We start from the raw sequence: 18281 nt of genomic DNA on the forward strand, positions 1-18281 counted from the left end.
TCCCCCCCCCCCCCCATCTCTAAATCCACAGTACTAATGCAACGTTTTTTCCTTTTTTTCTAGTTTTCATTCCCATGTTCCTTTTGTAATTAAGGGGACATTACTTCATAATACCAAAAGATGTAGACTAGCAATAACATGCATATCTTCTGTGTGTTGTAAAAACATAAAAAGATAAAGTAGAAGATTATGATAGATCTTTATGACTAGAAGAGTATATATATAATGGATTTGATACAAAAGCAAGACAGATTGGTGGAAACGCAACAGCAGATTTGAACATCATTTGAAACAGCCATTATTTGCACTATTTGTTTTTTGAAGAATAGTTGTTTGAACATTTGTCAGTTGTCATTTTGCCTTATATAGGTTTTATTTATATTATTTGGTATGGGCTGTCTGTTTTGTTGGTATATGTAGACTACAACTGTATTTTGACAGGAGCACTGAGTAGCTATGCTCTGGTGGTATACAATTCTGTTTCTGTTGGCCTTTCTCTTTTAAGTGAAATTGAAATCTTTGTTGCTTTTTTTACTTACATGTTCTGTTTTTTGTCAGCTGTGAGACAAATTAGAAGGCTTTTTTATTGTAGGAGATCAACCTTGAAAACTTTATAAACTGATTTTAACTTTTCTTATGAAGGCTCTTATTAATCAAAAGCTTACACTATAGTGAGAAAAAGGAATATTAAGTATGTGGCCTGTGTTTTGATCTTTATTTTGTCCTTAATATGGTAATTGCTTCCCTGTTTTTCAGTATGACAATTAAGGATCAAGGGTGGCAGTGTTTCCCTGTCATTGTAAAAAGCTGGGATAGTTGGGAAAGGTCTCATAGCATTGCAGCGTCTTCTGTATCTAGCATATGCTGGATTCCTGCTTCAGAGAATATGGGATGCTTTGGCCAGTAGTGCCAAATTTAATTTGGGCAAATTTAAATCTTAGTGTTTGCTCTATGAAAAGCCAAGTTAGGTCTAGCAGGATTTACTAACACAGGCTCAATTCCATGTGACACAGTGATGGTATTTGTGGGACCAGCTTGTACCTGCAAACAGGTTAATGGCTTTTGTGCAGCAAAGAAACTGAGTTATCTTTTGTGTTTGCATCCATGGCACAGTTAACCCACACCATAGCAAGCCATTCAGCTATAATAGAGAGTTGACCAAGTTTACTTTTCATGAAACTCGATACTTAAAATTTTGAACCTACCGTTAGGGAGAATTAATTCAAATAAGATCCTTTCACTGTCTTTTTGTCACCTTTTACTCTTTGATTTTCTTAATTTAAAGTAAAACTCACTGTGTCTTTCTAATCTTGCATTAAAGATGTATCAAACTCTTACAACAAAATCTAACATCATGTATCCAAAATTTGGGCTCATTCTCTGCTATTGCCAACAGTAGCTGTTTGATTCCTTGCCGTTGCCAAATCAAGCTAACACAGATTGCTTTGGTTTCTACCATTAATGCATCTCTTCAGGTCATCTTTTTTCTGTTGTTATCACTAAAAATACCAATAAATATTTCTCTTAAAGAGAATAGTAATTACTCAAATAATGTGTGTAAGCACCCTTTGAATAGCACATACCCTCTGAGAACAAGACTTCATGTCAGAGAATTACTTACATTACTCCTGTCAGAAGCATGGCATGCACACATGTGTTAGAAAATTGAGCTGTGTCTGTCTTAAGAATATTTTTGTGGCCCTTAAGGTTTGGAAATCCCTTACCCCCTCCCTTAATGAAAGCATAAATTCTGCAAAAATAGAAGAAACCCCTTAAGAATAAATTGACATTAGGTATATCAGTTACTACTGTTTTAACCTAAACATTCATATTATTTTCTTGAAGGATCTGATTAATTATTCTTTTACGTTTACAGGTCTAATTACAACCACATCTAGAAAATTAGATCGAGAGCAGCAGGCAGAGCACATACTGGAGGTAAATACTTTCTTTAGTTCTCTGAAAACAGTGCTTATTGTTCTTTTACAGAAAGTTAATGTTACCATACTTAATACTATATGAAGAATTTAGAGAACTGGATTTCAGAAATAACTTGCTTTCTATGTTCACTACATTGCAATGCAGAAAACCAATTATCTTATAAAAACAGTGTGTTGAGACTTTTCTGTAAGAAAAGAGTTAAGATACAGATACAAGGCAACTTTTTTGTTTTATATCTGTAAACTAACGTTTTCTTTCAGTACAAAGCCACAGTTATTAAAAGAAAAAGTGTGATTCTTTTTTTTATCCTCCACTATAATTATTGGAATAGCTATTTCATCCTGATTTTTGCTGAAAATGTCATCCAGAATCTTTTTTTAGCATTGCAATGTAGTGAATGCAAACAGATTGTGAGTAGACCTTTTTTCTGCATAACATATTTATCAATCACACGAGTTGTAAAATATGCATTGTATAGTGAGAGTCCAAAACCATTAAATTTATGCTTAATTCTTTTATTTAGCTACATTTAATTGATTGCCTGGAATTTATGTAATAGCTATTCTCATTCTCTGTCAAACAACATGAAAGAAAAACATGTAGACAAATGTGAGTCAGAGTTTCACAATGTTGTTATGCAGTATGACAGCATTGTATATCACCTGCAATGAAGACTTGATATTCACAGTGATACTTAGATACTAAGATTTATCTGGAACCTTTATTGTGCCTCTCCTCCTGAATGATAGATAAGAGACTGTGATGTGAGTTGGCAAAACTAACACTGAAGCTAGAGAAGCAAGCCTGGACTTTCTCAAAACTTGTGAAATCTGTAGAAAGGTTTTCTGTAGGAATGCAAGGACTGCATAGATGTGGAGGTGAATGTATTCCTTTATAGCACAAACTATCTTTTTGCAGAACTCCAGTGTACATGTAGTCTTTCTGGCCCTTTTCTATCTCTTCGGTGCATTACAAGCTGGATTAATGCAGCTGTTGGACCAAATTTTATCATTATTTTCATTTCTGTATCAGCTTTGGTTTCAAAGACCTCTTTGCACCTGAGTAGCGAAAGGGTGGAATTTCCTATGCAGTGTGTTTTTTATAGTAGTAGGGACAAAGTTCTTTAAGTAGCAAATCTGATTTAGTACTAGACATGTTACTCCTGTGAAGTCGTCATATTATTCTCTTTTTAAATTACATCCTTAAAATCTGCTTGTATCAATTTCCCAAAGCACTTAATGTCAGTTATATCTTATTTCATGACCACTGCTATGTATATTGGTTGTAAAATTGGTATCTCATGACTTTTACTCCTATGCATTGTGCTGACTTTTGTAGTAGATCTATACAGTAAATCAAATGAACTGTGGATCGTTCTTTGACCCTGAAGCCACAGTAGGTCTTTGACTGCTTATACCTTATCCTTGGAAGGGGGTGGCCATGTCCAAGTTGCCTGTTGAGAATGGTGCCTGAGATGTGTGAATTCTCAGGCTGCAGCTAGGCAGTGTGTGGGAGTGTGCTGCTTGTTCTGGGCCAAAACTTAGGCCAAAGATCCCACTAGCAGTGTAATGTTATGGGCAGTTGTCTGCTAGCAATCATGCCTGCTAGTTTAACCTTAAGTTATAACAATATAATGTGTACAGAACTCAGTTGGAGGTTTTTTTAAGGTTACAGTATCACACAAATGGTACATAAATTCTCTTGATTTCAGCATTCTCTATAAAGGTAGCAGATTCAGCTGATTGCTCTTTATTTTGGAATATGGGTTATTGCCTGATTGTATAATTTATAATTCTTCAGTCTTCCTTCATTTTGAACTCCAGATGGTTGTTAAAGTTTTGAATAAAAATCTGTGAAGTATCGCATGAAAGAACTCTTAACTACAGTGATACTGACAGACATCATGGCCCAAAGTAGCAGGTTTCCCATTTGTTAGTTTTATGTTTACAACTTGGAAAATAGATTGGAAAGAAACCCAGAAATGCACAGAGTGTTGGGCAATATCATGAGCCAAGTACTGAGCATCTGGCTAATTAATTGCGCATTGAAATGTTGACCAGATGGGTTGGTGGGTTTATTCCTTGTTTGCTGTTAAATTTGATCCTTGACTGCGCTCCTGCTTACATAATAGTAATTAGTATGCCCCATTCTTTTATTCCCAACTTATAACTATTTCCTGAGTGCACTTTTTAAATGCAATTATTTTAGTTTTATCTTCATGTTATTCTCTCATTTCCTAGTATTGTGAGTAATGCCTTCAAACTAATGTTACGTTCAAATCCAACTAGATTTTTCTCAAATTTGCCCTTTTATCTTTTTTTTCTGATTGGCTCAGGTCAGTGCTAATTTTATGTTAATGGCCAGGTTATTCTGTACCCCTGGGAATTTCCTCTTTTGGGATATGTTTTGGTTTTGTGTTTTGTTTTTTTTTTTTCAAACTGAGAGACATGGTGGTGTTCCATTACAATGTGAAAATTCTACCATATGTTAGAGATGAATATGAATAATTGCATTTCATGTTGCATTTCATGTGTTTTGTTGTGGTTAATCACTTTACTCTCACTTTTTCACTTCCTTCTTGCAAGTTATACCACATTTCATTTATATTTCCATATTCTTTTTCCTAAAAAAGATGAGAAAGGGCAAGAAAAAGCATATCTGATCATGTACTCATTCATGTCAATGTAAATTCATTTTTTCATCAGAGATTCAGTTCTAGTCTCCACTAGTATTCATTTCATTATTTTGTATCCAAGTTATCCTTGAATCCTTAAGTTTTTCCATTTTTCAGGGTATCCTAAGAACCAGTGAAGGAATTAACCACCCACATTCTTGACAAAAAACAAAACACCAAGTTGGGGTGGGCTTGTTGAAACTGGAATATTTTATATCACTGGTGGGTAGGGTTTGCTTGGGTTAAGGGGGGGGCGGATATATTTTTTTAACACCCTCTGCAGCACTGGTCTTGGGATCATAGAATTATTTAGATTGGAAAATACCATAAGAGTCTAACTGTGTATCTCTCCTATAATGTTTTGCCAGTGATACTGTAGTGACTGACTTCTATATGGAGCTTCCTCCCAGCAAAGACTTGCATCTTCCTCACAAACTCAAAACCAGAATGAAACTGCAGCATGTTACACATTTCCCATAGAATTTGTTGGAAACACTGGGTGGTTTTTGGGGGTTATTTTTGTTTGTTTATTTTTTTTTTACTTTTATTTTATTTTGCATTCCTCAGTGGCTTTCACAAGTATCCAGCAGAATTAGATGAGCATACCTCAGTTTATCGGTTTCCTCTAATTACAGCAGAGGTGGCACAGATGACCCTCAGACATTCCTTTGTGTTTCTGTGTAATAAATAAGGAAGGTAAATTAAGTCAAGGAAGATGATTTTAAGGGAGGAAAAAAAAAAAGAGTTGGAAGAAGAAAATGAAGGGGAGACCATAGAAGAGCTGAGAGAGAGTGCTGCACCAGGTGAAAAAATTGCTCTTAAAATGAGACACAAGGATTAAATTGTACAGCTAAAACCAAAACCAACCCAACAGCAAAGAAAAAGTAAGGAAAAGAGCATGAGGGATTGACACCAAAAAAAAAAAAAAAAAAAAAAAAGTCTTTACCCATCATTATTCCTTGTGTCTTTAATGCCAATGTTTTGGAAAACGGCCCCTTCAGAAACAGATTTAGCTAAGCTGCTAGAGGTCAGTTAATACTGTTATCATTGGAGAATTTGTATTTGTTTTAAATGCTACATGTAATAGGAGCTAAACTCTCCCCTGAAAATGCCTGGCATCTATCTGAACCCATTAGCTATTTACATGGATGGCAAAGTGCAGCCTGGAAGTGATCAGGCTGATTCTGTAACTCTTCTACTAACTGAGCTCATGCAGGAAGCAGGAACATAACCCTCCTATCTTCTTCTTTGAAATAGATGCTAAAGTAATTTCCATATGCTCTTATTTAACCCCTTATTAACCAATAAGGGGTTAAATAAGTAAGATTTAAGGTAAGATTCCTATAAATGAACTAAGTTTTTTTTCCATCAGTTTGATCCTTTTTCAGTAGACAAGGATTATTGTCTCTGTTTTCTGACTTCAAATTAACATAACTCTTTTCATTATGTTTTTGTTCACTACCCATGCCAATAACATCAGATCAGTCCTAAAATTAATATTGTAGAAGATTTCATACTCGTTTCATGGCTTTTCAGTAGAAATTTTGACTATTGCTGGAAGAGCAGACTTGGTTTCAGTTCCCATTTCATTTAGTCCATGGAAATAGATTGTGGTGTGTCTTCCTTAAAAAGCAATTTTTAAAAGTTTCTTTCCATTAAGATAATGATTTTATGTCTTAAAATGTAGGGGATTTTTAGTGTGTAGGCCTAGCAAATTCTGAAACTTACATTCTTATGAATTGCATCTTTTGACGTGTAAAATCAAATTATTAAATAGAAGAGTTGGAAGGAAACACTAGGCTGAAAGTATAGTAAGATATTGTTACAGTGAAGCTGTTATCAGAGAGAATATACTTGTGTGCTGTTCCAGTAGTGAAGTTAGTATTTCAGTTAAAATTCTGCAAAATAGTAAAATAAATTTAATATATATCTGTTGACTCCTACACGCCATACATCAAGTGTCAAAATATTAAGATGATAGCTGAATAAACTTTTGTAGTGCCTTTTGTAAATATTCACAAAATAGCTTTACACAGTGGTCTTTAACTGAAGTGTAGGGTATTACTTTACAGCTGTAGGCAGTTGTAGGAAAACCTGATTTAAAAAGTGCGTTGTGGAAGGACTGTGTTTGAATTGAGTGCTAACCATATCCTTTTTAATAAAAACAGGTAACAGTAACAGACAACGGTATTCCTGCAAAGTCAACAATTGCACGAGTGATTGTGAAAGTCTTAGATGAGAATGACAATAAGCCTCAGTTCTTGCAAAAGTTCTACAAAATCCAGCTTCCAGAACGTGGTAAGCCAGAACGAGAGAGAACTGCTAGGAGAGAGCCCATCTATCGAGTTATTGCTGCAGATAAAGATGAAGGCCCCAATGCAGAGATCTCTTACAGCATTGAAGATGGTGATGAACATGGCAAATTCTTTATTGAACCAAAAACTGGAGTGGTTTCATCAAAGAAATTTTCTGCAGCAAGGGACTACGATATCCTTTCAGTGAGTCAAAATCTTGTATGTCATGAATATGCAAAGTGTTTTTTTATCATCACTTCTTATTCGGTAGCTGGCAGATGAGTGATTGCGGTATCTGGAAGAAGAAAGCTTCAACAAATCCAGAAGTATTCTTTTGTGGATTTGTTTGGTTTGGGTTGTTTGGTTGTTTTATTTTCAGGATGATTTCAAATGTTTGTATCGAGAAAGTGAATCAAAAAGCTGCTGTTCTTTTCCAGAACTTGACAGATAATGAAAATGGTAAGGGAATATAAACGATCAGTTTGACTCTCTTTCGGGGAGAAAGCAAAATAAAAGTGAATTTACGGTAACAGTTTGTGCTGCTTTCAGGTGCTGCATACTTCTTCTCCATTTGCTACCCAGATAATGAAGGGCAAGTGGTACTTTGAGAGACACTTAACCTTTTTGGATGTATCTCACACAAGCAAACATGCTTGGAGCTTATTACTACTTTTCCATTTATGTGGCATAATGATTTATGTTATCCTGTAGCCTAAAAGATGTGTCTATTTCACAGATTAAAGCTGTAGATAATGGTCGTCCACAAAAATCATCAACTACACGGCTTCACATAGAATGGATTCCAAAGCCTGTCCCACCCACAGAGCCCATTTATTTTGAGGAAGCATTTTTTTCTTTTACGGTGATGGAAAGTGACCCAGTTGCTCACATGATTGGTGTAATAGCTGTTGAACCTCTTGGAACACCACTTTGGTTTGACATAACGGGTAAGGATGCCTTAAGGGCTTTTATTATTAGAAACAAATGCATGGAGTCTAAGATACTGGAGGGCTCATTGCAGCTAATTGCTCTTCTGAATAATGCAAAGTTTTGATGTCCTTCAGCTGTAGATGTATATTTTTTCCCTTAATTCAATATAAATCAAAATGACATAAATTTTTATCAGTGCCACTATATATCAAAGATTAAAATTACATTGCAAAATATCTGGTGTGTTGCAGTTTTGGAAATGACTTGCGAATATTGTGTCAGTGAAATTATAACTAATCAAATAAACCCTATAGACTGTAGGATAGGGAAAGAAATAAAATACCAGTTTTCTGCAAATCAGGACAGTACACCCAAAGAGAGATTATACTTTTCACATTGATTTCTGGTTCTCTGGGCTGCTTCTAAGTTTGCTGTTCCTTAATTCAGTACTAAAAGAAAAGCTTGCAATGTTCCTAACCCCAGCAAACTTCCTGTACATATTCTTACTGTATCATACCTTAGCTTCTACCATTGAAAGGGGAATTCTGATTGGTAATACTATATGTTGATGCTGTGGTGACAAAATGAATAATACTTTTTAATTTTACACTTACTCACTAGACCTCTGTGCACCAAGAATGCAGAGTGTTCACTGTATGGCTGACTAAGAACAAGTTTTGTCATGTGTTACGTGCTTTAGAATCAAGGAGAATAGCACAGCCTTGTTTCAGGAGAGCTATCTTGTTAGTGAACTGTTTCTGGTCTTAAGGATAGTCCTATCAGATCAGGATTTTTCCACCACATTCACAAGACAGAGGATGATCTTTTACATCTTGATTATCACTGAAAATTATAGCCATGATTTTGGTGTTGTTAGGGAAAGCATTTTTTTAATTATTTATTTTAAAAATAATTGTTTTAAGGGTCTGTTTTGCTGGTGTGTATTTCCTAAGGGATGCTGAGAACAGGAACAATTAAAAACAGAATTTGTAAAACGATACATATATCAAGAATATATAAATGACAAATACTTGAGGGTGTTCTCAGAAAACTTCCAAGCACATGAGAATAGACACAACTATTCCCTAAATGCATGCTTCATGCATGGACAACCTGTGATGGTATTGATAATCATTGCTAATGTATTAAATATTTACAGAGAATTTTTCAACAGTTCTTTCTAATGTATTCTGGGGGGGGGAAATTAGTTCCTGTCCAAACAGATCATAGCTGAATAAAAAGTGTTTGCATTTAGACAAACTTAGGGGTTAGAGATCTGTACAACTGTGTAGAGGGAGTAAAGAGTTGAAGATGGCTTCTTGCTTTCTCACAGGGGCAAAACTCTCTGCATTAGAGGTATTTTGGAATTGAGACTGCTCTTCTACTCTTCTCCCAAACATATACACACAATAGACATGGGAGTAGAAAAGCAGAAAATACAAAAATAAGTGAGCAGGAGAGAGGAGAAGGTTCCATATGCTGCAATTCAAACAGTTATCTGATCAACAGCAAACAGAAACATCTATAGACCAAAAAGAGTCCATTAAAAGAAAGGGGTATTGTCTGAAAAAGCTGAGTGGTTCATTGAGATGAAAGATAGAAGAGGTTGCAGAGGTCTTGAGCATTTCTGCAGAATACAGCAGTGGCATTTGCCGGGGCCTTTTATTAGCAAAATTTGTTAATTAGACTGGGGATGTACTTTTATGTTGTTCTTTTTAGTTTGTTTCAACTGCTGTGCATTCTGAACAATTTGTACACTGAATAGGATTCTGATGATAGTATTATTTTGATTTGCTCCTTTGAAGCATGCAGCACAGTTTGGGCACTTAGAGAATTTTTATTGTGTGCTTAACACAGAAAAATAGATGATCTTTTCCTGCTGTTTTTAGAATAACATACACAGAATACTCCAAGGGGAAAGAACAGAACTTGTCCCTGTACTGTAAAATAAATAATTTTATTTTGACTGTTTTCTTAGTAAAAGTGTTTTGGAAAGTTTGATATGTGATTATGTTGTGAAGTTATGGGCTATTCTTACAGGTGGTCACTTTACTGCCCTCTTTTACTGTTTCTAATAGCATGAATTAATTTGATTGACAGCTTTCCTTTGTGTTCTGTGCTTGCTTTCCATGCTTTCTTTCTTTTTGGCTGAGCCAGGAGACAAGCTTGCTAGTGAAGTATTTTACATCTTTCAGATGGCTTGTGACCTGAACTGTACAGCAGAAGGTATCTGCTGAGATCACATAATTTATTACCAGATTATGAGATCTGAAATGAAAGCGTACATTTATAAAATATTTATTTTATTAACCCTTCGGAAATCAAAGTGCTCACAGTTGCATTTGTGACAGGTTCGTTTTTGTTTCGTTTTGTTGTCATTACATTTATACAGCATCAATTCAGAGCATCCAGTTTTGACTTTTGCCAAAACTGTTGCTGTTACACTTTCAGTGTACCAGATGCAGAAGTTTGGGTTGAGTTCTGCTTCAGCGGATTACCAGATACCACCACTACTACAGAAGTTAGTCAGGGCCTTTGTGATTTCCCCAATAAGGAAGAAAAAATGTTGCTTAGAGAGCTTGTTCTTGTATCAGGGAAACTTTATGAGCAGATTCATACCCATTGACCCTACTCTTCCCTTAAAATGGAGGTGACTTCATTGAGACATCAGAGCCATCTGAGAAAATCATATCACATGCCAGCTATAAAAGAAAAGCTAGAGACTCACTTTCTGAAGCTGACTTCTTGCACAAAATCCATTAAAAAAATTTCATGTACCCCTGTAAAAAAAAAAACCCACCAAAACTGCTGCCTCTCATGCTGTCCAATTTATATCCATTCATGTGATTCAGAAACTGCTGCAGGGCCAGCAAGAGGAGCTGGCTTTCAGTGAAACTAGAAAAATTACATTATTTTATTACAATAGATTAATTTGTCATTATCAAATATCTTAAATCCAGTGAAGCAGAATCCAGCCCATCTTTCCTAAACTGATATGTCTGTCATGCAGTGGAACCTTCTAAAAGTGAAATCCTTTTTACATGTGAATGGGAGCCCATTTCCGTATTTACTGTTCTTTCTTGCATTAAGTATAAATTTGTAACCTTTGGAACTTCACTCTCTCACTTCTAGACTTGACTTTCATAAAAGGCATTTAGTGATTTACAAAACATAGCAAGTAAGCGCTGTTTAAAAAAAAAAAAAAAAGGCACTCAGATGATATCTGAATGCTATCCTTGTAAAATATAATTAGAAAAACACATGCACATAATTAGGCAAAACTCGTTTGCTGTATCTAACACTGACTTGACCAAAATAAAAATTGATTCCTCCATTTTAGGCAATTTATTGAGAGGTCTAAAGCGTTTCTAGTTAAATGGCAGTATTTATCATTGCTAACAATATTTGGACTTAATGGACACTAATGCTCAGGGTGGCATGATGATGATCAATTATATGTTTAAACAATTAAGTGTAGCTATTGATCTACACAGTTATTTAACTATATTCCAAAGGGTAATTTGAAAGTTTCACAAGGGAAGTTAAGATAATTTGCTTCAGCAAACAGGCTTGGCCATATTTAAACTTTGGGCATTTGAACCTTTAGCACTCATCTGAGTCCTGCTTATCTCAGTAGGAGTTGGATAGTGAGTTTTTTAGATACTCAACATTGAGATGACCGTCCTTTGGAGGTACTGTAGCTATTTCAACCTTACCTATCGTCATATAAGAGTACAGTAATTTGTACCCTGAGCCAAAACACACAAATTTGACTATATGTCTGATTTGGGATTTTCATTTATTTTGAGACAAAGTATGTTTTTCACTAATTAGCCTGACAGTCTACACAAAATAAACTATCGCATTTCACCTAGTAATTCTGTTTCCTGCTATTTGGAATCTTTAAATTCTGGTTAAAAAAAAGGTAGAGAATCTTGCTAAGAATGTACCTGCTAACTTTCCATGAGCCAGACAAATCAGCTTTGTCCGAAACTAATCAGTTTTAAATAGCTGTGAGTAGCAGCCTATCACATTACAAAAAAAAAAAAAAAAAAAAGTTTTAAAATAAAGGTGTATATATATGTGTATATAGTTCCACCTTCATTAAGCATCTGATGACAGAACATGATCATACTTGAAAACGATGAAACAGTGCTGTGTTTTATGAACTTCTCCCTCTCCCAATTTCCTGAACAAAGGTGGCAACTATGACAGTCGATTTGATGTGGACAAGGGCACTGGAACTATCATTGTCGCTCGACCTCTTGATGCAGAACAGAAATCACATTACAACTTGACAGTAGAGGCAACAGATGGAACCAGATCTATCAGCACTCAGGTAATGGACTTTCTAATGAAGCGCTTACAGAGAAAGGAATCTGCTGCTTGGGGATGGGAGAGTGTTGCATTTTCTTACAACTTTTTTTCATCCTGGACAATGAATATGGTTCATATAAGTTAGGGACTCTGTCTACATTAAGTGGCTTCAGATATTCCTAGAGCCATGTTGTTTGGTGGTCTAAGTGGAAGGTTTTGTGTTAATATGTTGTAGTCTGAATCCAGCAACTTTTAAGTTCTGGCATGTTCCTACATTAGCTGAATAATGAAAACAGAAACTAAGCCTTTCCATGCATGATTTACTCACAAGAAAATGATTAATACTACTTCTCTGAATTACCCCTCTTTATCCAGCTCCCCCCAAATCACCAAATAATACGATTACTTCACTTGAAATTTAAAAGATGACCATTTTAAGGTTGATTGGTTCCCCACCCCACCCTCCCCTGCCAAGATCTGTAGATGACAAACTGGACAATGTCCAAGTATCATCTCATGAAACTGAGCTCCTTCAGTGTGGTGTACATATAGAAAAAAGGTTTAGATGGTAACATCTCTATGTATCTTCCTGAATCTTTTAGCTTCAGTGGAGGTAGAGATTGCCAAATAAGCTTAAAAAAGCAGTAATCTCAGACAAAGCTTTTTTTTTTTCAAATTGACTCTCTACTAAGGCTCTATGGTGGTGGCAGTTCTTTGCAGTGGGACTAAGTTCACGTCAAGGCAGAAGCCTTTTGTGACTCTGCTGGAAATATAGTAAAGTAGGTTATGATATATATCCCTCCTGGTTTTCCCATCTAGTTCCTTTCCCCAGCCCAGAACCTGGATATATTTGGAAGTAAGGTTTAGCTGAAGCTGCTGTGAATGGAGCCATGAGCATAGAGAAGCTCCACTTTTCTTCCAGATAGAAAGGATTTATTTACTGATATAAGACTGTTGGATTGGTACAGTGATGTGTCTGTGTTACCTACCCTTATCATAGACCTACCCTTCAGGAGCTCAAAGAAAAATAGGTGGGGTTGCTGCAGTCTTTTCTGTACATGGAAATCTGCATTATGAACACAATTTCTTGTTCAACTTCTGTGCAGTATGTATGTTTTTTTATCAGCTTTTCTGATGTGATATGTTGTCTTCCTCCTTTTGACCAGAGGGAAAGATGTTTCTTGTCAATATTTAGGATTTAAAACAGAATCATTCTTAAGCTGACTGCATGTCTGGAGGCTTGATAGGTCAAATAGACTGAATTTCATAGTAGAAAATTGCAAGGTCAGCAGTTTCCTTTGAAAGCTGCCTATTCCTTTAATGGTGACAGTTAAAAGTAATATTCTAGACCATGAATCTCCAAACACAACAACTCGCCCCCCAGTCAGAACTTGCTGCTATCATAGTTGTGGTTCCACTACTTCAGATAATCACCATCAAAGCTTTGGAGAATCCTGCTGTAAATTTATTGCCTAGTTGTAGTCAAACTATTGAGCAGATAAATTTTTACTGCTTACAGAATGCTGCATAGAAGGCATGAATTAGTTTGGGGAGAAAAAAAAAAAATCCAGCTAAAAGAGAATTCCTTTTGCCAGGAAGGTCAGAGACAGCAAGAGGTTTTCCATACACCCTTCCCTCCCCACTCCCCAAAATGCAGTCAAAAATGCCACCATGGAGAGTGAGTAGCCTGGGGACTAGTAAAGGCAGTATATGTGGTCTTGATGACTGCAGATATTCTATCCAGTGCTGCTCCTTATATAGCTGAACTTATGCAGACATCCTGAGGTGTTACAGTTGATGCTTTGCATTCTGGAAGGTCACAAAAAAGTACTTTAACCCTCACCCCTTCTCTTCCTCTGGGCTATGTGATTCATTTAGTTGTTCTTGGGGGTGCACAGCGTAGCTTTTGTCCAATTTCTTTAAATTAATTTGTTGGTTTAGTATTTTGTAAAGCTGAGTGAACATTATAAACATTTGCCACAGCAGTCTTCTGCAGAAGAATTGGAGTAGTGGTCTCAAATTTATCATCTCTTATTTCTGTGATTGATTTTCGCATAGTTTTCTTTGTGTCTTTCCTTTCCTTTCTCAGCTGGAGTTGGCAGGAGCAGAAGTTGTGGTTTCTGTTACAAGCAAGTACAAAGACTTCTTTTGCATTGTCTTCCTTTTTCCCTGCTTGTGGGATAAGCAGAAGTTATGTTGTTGCTGTCTGAGTCTCACGTTACTGTGGTGTATAGATTGAGGAGCACGGATTAGTTCAAACTCTGCAGCTGGTGGTGCATGAACAGTCTCCTGATTTTAACTGATTCTCTTATCTCCCTTGTAACTCCTGGCCCACCCAAACAGACTGATGTGTTAAGACAGCCCTCAAGACTATTGCTAAGTAGATGCATTTCAGATGAGGCTTAATTTCAGGGGAATTAAAAAATGTTGATATGAAATCAAGGTTGAAGGTGTGATTTATGGCTGCCGGTGGTGTAAATTCCATTACTCACTGCTGGAATCATGGTGATTAAAGTTTGAGTGTTTATGTGATATCTTCTAAGAGCTGGTAAACAGTTAAAATGTAGTGACAGGCAAAACAAATTCTGAATTCTGAGTACGTAAATTAGGAACAACAGTATGGTATGCACAGCTTTTAGCTTACAAAGTAATTGCTGTAAATATTGGACATACAGTAAACAGACCTTGATTAACAGCAGGTTAACTAATTTTACGTTTAATTTGAAAGAGGAAATGACATTTTCAGGACCTTGAGGAGGGGGACAAGAAACTAAAATCTTACTGCATAAAAGCAGTGTATTGAGTCTCACTTTAGAAGGCATTTGCTGGCTTCAGGCCATTAACATCTGTAGAGCGTTTGACTCTTTCAGGACTTGAATTAAATAGCTTTTTTGAAAAATACAGCAGCAGTAGGCGTGGAAGCTATTAGAATTTTGCATGCATCTAAATGCCAAATGCATGATGCAAAACAAGGACAAACAAATTCCAGGCCTACAGTAGTGGTGTTTGACAGATGATGTTAGAGATGACTAGTGTCACACTTGGAAGAAATGCTATTAAAAAAAACAAATTAATGTACTTATATTTTTGCTTTATAATGTTTTGACCTGAAATAGAAAAGGTTAGTCACAAGCTGTAAGTAGCTATATATGAACTATTGAGTTGCTTTTTGGGGGAAAACAAAAAAGAAAAAAAGTCCTGTTTCTGTTTATAGTCATTTCTAGTGATTGCTATGTCTATCAGGTTTTTTTCACTGGAAGTAATACTTAAGATGGTTTAAAGCTAATTGCAGCATTTTAGTTATTGCTGTGCTATTGCAGAATATTTAATCTTGCTTTATGCAAAATTTATATGGATATTATGCTTTGGGAATGAAGGACAGAATATTCTTCATAAATTAAATGTGCATTTTACTTGCGATCACCACACTGCTCCACAGAGATATTTTAGAACTGGAATGCAGTTATATTATCTCTGGATAATACAACTTTTTCTTTATGAAAATGATTAGAAACATGTCAATGTAATTATAATGTAATTATGAATGTAGAGAGAAGGAGATGTTAAGCTCCACATGGAATTGGCAAATGAAAACCTAGATTAACAAAATCCAAAAGGACATCATGTTTAAATATTGTGCCACTTAGAAAACATACTCAGTGCATATATCTATCTCTTCTTTAACTTACTAGTAATCAATTCATTCCTATGCAAATTTAGGTTTCACCTGTCAAATAATTCCTAGATTTCAAATCCTGGCCCTAAATAATCCTGGGATGCTTTGTTCTCTGTCTGTATAGCCATGTTGCATTGCTCTCGGTGAGATCTGTGAGTAGAGGACACCTGTGCAACACAGCCCTTCCACAGCCTTGGAAAATGAGTCAAGTTTCTTTAGTTCCGGATAGTTTTGTTTCAGAGATCACATTATGGTCTGTTAATAACAAACTTTTCTATAGTGTGCCTCTTTAATATGTAACTTCCTTATTAAGAGATAATATTATAAGATTAAATTAAAATTAAATATAGTCATTGAGAAACACTCAACAGCTGTTTTTATTGTATTATATGCATGTTACTTTAGAATAACACAAGCTTTTAATTTATTTTGTTTTCAGGTGTATAAACATATATTCTGTGTGAGTCTTTAAAATTGCATTCAAAATTACTATTTTAGGTGCCTTTCATTTAATTTGAAGGTCTTAACACTTTACATGAAAATTTGGTCCTCCTACATTTAAAAGGAAATTACACATCTAGTACCCATCACTTAGCATCGAATCCCTGTCTTGAAAGTAGGGCTTCCTTAATACATTTATTTAATAGTTTAAATTGGAAAGAGCCCCTGCAATTCACCTAGTTAAAACTCCTGCTTAAAGCAGAGCAAATTGCAAAGTTGGATCAAGTTGTTCAGTGACTTGTCAGGTTCTAAGTGCCTGGGATGACAGGGCATAACACCTCTTCCTTGGACATGCATTTATGTTGGTGTTTAACAGTGCTCCTTGAAAACAATTTTAAGTCTAATTGTAATTTCCCTTATTGGAGCTTGTGAGTGTTGCCTCTTTTCACTGTGCATCTCTGAGAATAGTCTGCCTGTCTCTTTCTTGCAGCCCTCTTGTTTACACAGTGGATTGAGAGCTTATAGATCCCTGTTGGTTTTAATGGCCCTTCACTGCGTTCATGTCAGTTTGTAAAGATCCTCTCTTGGACTGCAGGGCCCAAAACTGTAGTGGATGTACAGTCCTACTAGTGAGTGTCAAATAGAGGGGAGTAATTCCTCTCCCACTACCTGCTGCTCCCTTTATTAAAGCAGCCCAGCATGCAGTTAGCCAAGTTGCCAAAAGGGTGCCCACTGATTCACATTATGCTTGTCCACCAGGATCTGCGGAGAGGCATAGCAACATCAGTGAGTGAGAAATGAATCCTAAAATATGTAGATAAAACAGCTTTCACTTGTGTCTAAGATAAACATTGGATTTTAGGTACATTTAAAATGATTGCACTGTTAGGTCAAATTGTGTATTTGTAGTTGTGTTTACAAATGTGGAGAAAAGCTGCATGCCTGACCAAGTAATTTTACAAATAATGGAATACCTGAGCAAGCAGCTTATAGTGTCATTATGTTTATTCCTTACGTTTAGTTACTATGTTTATTCCTTAGCAATATTAATAATTCATATTTAATAGTGCTGTACATTTTGAGGAGCTGTCTCCTTGCCTGCTTAGCCTAACAGTACCTTTTGAGAGGACATCTCCCTACGTGTTCAGCCATAAGGTCATTTTAACTGCTTCACTAGGTAATACCAGAGGAAGTTGATGCTCAGTCCTTCTGATGGCATCAGTTAAGCTGTTTCGTTGGTTATGTGGTTAGTCTTACAGGTACCAAGTTGGTTTCACAGTCACTACATTCCTGGCATTTAACTTAGTACGTTGCACTTGGGGTTTTTTTGTGGTACTCCATTCTAGAAATGCTGCTTTCCTATATTCATTTTGTAGTACCAGCAGCACAGGTGGCTGTGTCTTCCGCTCCAAAGATTCATCTAACACAGTTGCTCTGGAGTTGCATTGCCCCTTGCCTCTAATTTTGACCTAAGTTTCTGTATTTCTTCATTTTGGGGAGAAATAAACATGAACTTAAATAGTAATTTTGATTTAAATTGGTTAAATTTTACACTCTTATCTTTTCACTTACTGGTTTTCTGGATCTGAATTTAATAATCTCAAGGTGAGAATTGAAAAAAAAATAATTGTTGACGTGTTCATTTCAAAAGTATAGTATCCATTAATTGAGTGTTGGTATATGGTCTTTTAAGTGTTTTTACTAAAATGCTATGTAAGTGACTGTATTGGACCCTTCTGTATTTATTCTTCAAAGACACATCAAAATGTATTTTTATTTATACAGAATTTAAAAAGAAACCAACAACTGTGCTTGTGTTGCTTTATTGCATCTGCTCTAATCATGACAATCTAAAAAAAAAATCATATTTAAAGTTGTATTCTTTTCAATCTTGCTGTTCATTTTCCAGTTGAATTTGTTAGTGAATGTATTTAAAAACTTGATCTAATTATGTATCCTGGGTCACCTACTATTAATTTTTCTTCCCACCGAAAAAGGTTCTTTCAAC

The 18281-nt window shown here is 35.8% G+C and overlaps 1 protein-coding gene across 8 annotated transcripts in view; it reads left to right on the top strand.

The window, feature by feature from the left end:
• FAT1 (FAT atypical cadherin 1) overlaps positions 1-18281 on the top strand; it is a 112179-nt gene that overhangs the window by 54750 nt on the left and 39148 nt on the right. For 6 of the 8 annotated variants that reach the window (XR_003398187.1, XR_003398186.1, XM_026846588.1 and 3 more), the window contains exons 4-8: positions 1877-1938; positions 6784-7113; positions 7646-7856; positions 9997-10065; positions 12039-12178. Coding sequence is in view for 6 of the 8 variants with exons in the window: in XM_026846588.1 (XP_026702389.1) it covers positions 1877-1938; positions 6784-7113; positions 7646-7856; positions 9997-10065; positions 12039-12178 (812 nt within the window). In the remaining 2 variants the exon portion in view is untranslated. The remainder of the gene's footprint in view (positions 1-1876; positions 1939-6783; positions 7114-7645; positions 7857-9996; positions 10066-12038; positions 12179-18281) is intronic. The other 2 variants (XM_026846591.1, XM_026846594.1) reach the window with 1 other exon arrangement.

This window comes from Athene cunicularia (genome assembly GCF_003259725.1).
Source record: "Athene cunicularia isolate RWA chromosome 4 unlocalized genomic scaffold, athCun1 chr4_part1, whole genome shotgun sequence".
In the NCBI taxonomy this organism is placed as follows: Eukaryota; Metazoa; Chordata; class Aves; order Strigiformes; family Strigidae; genus Athene; species Athene cunicularia.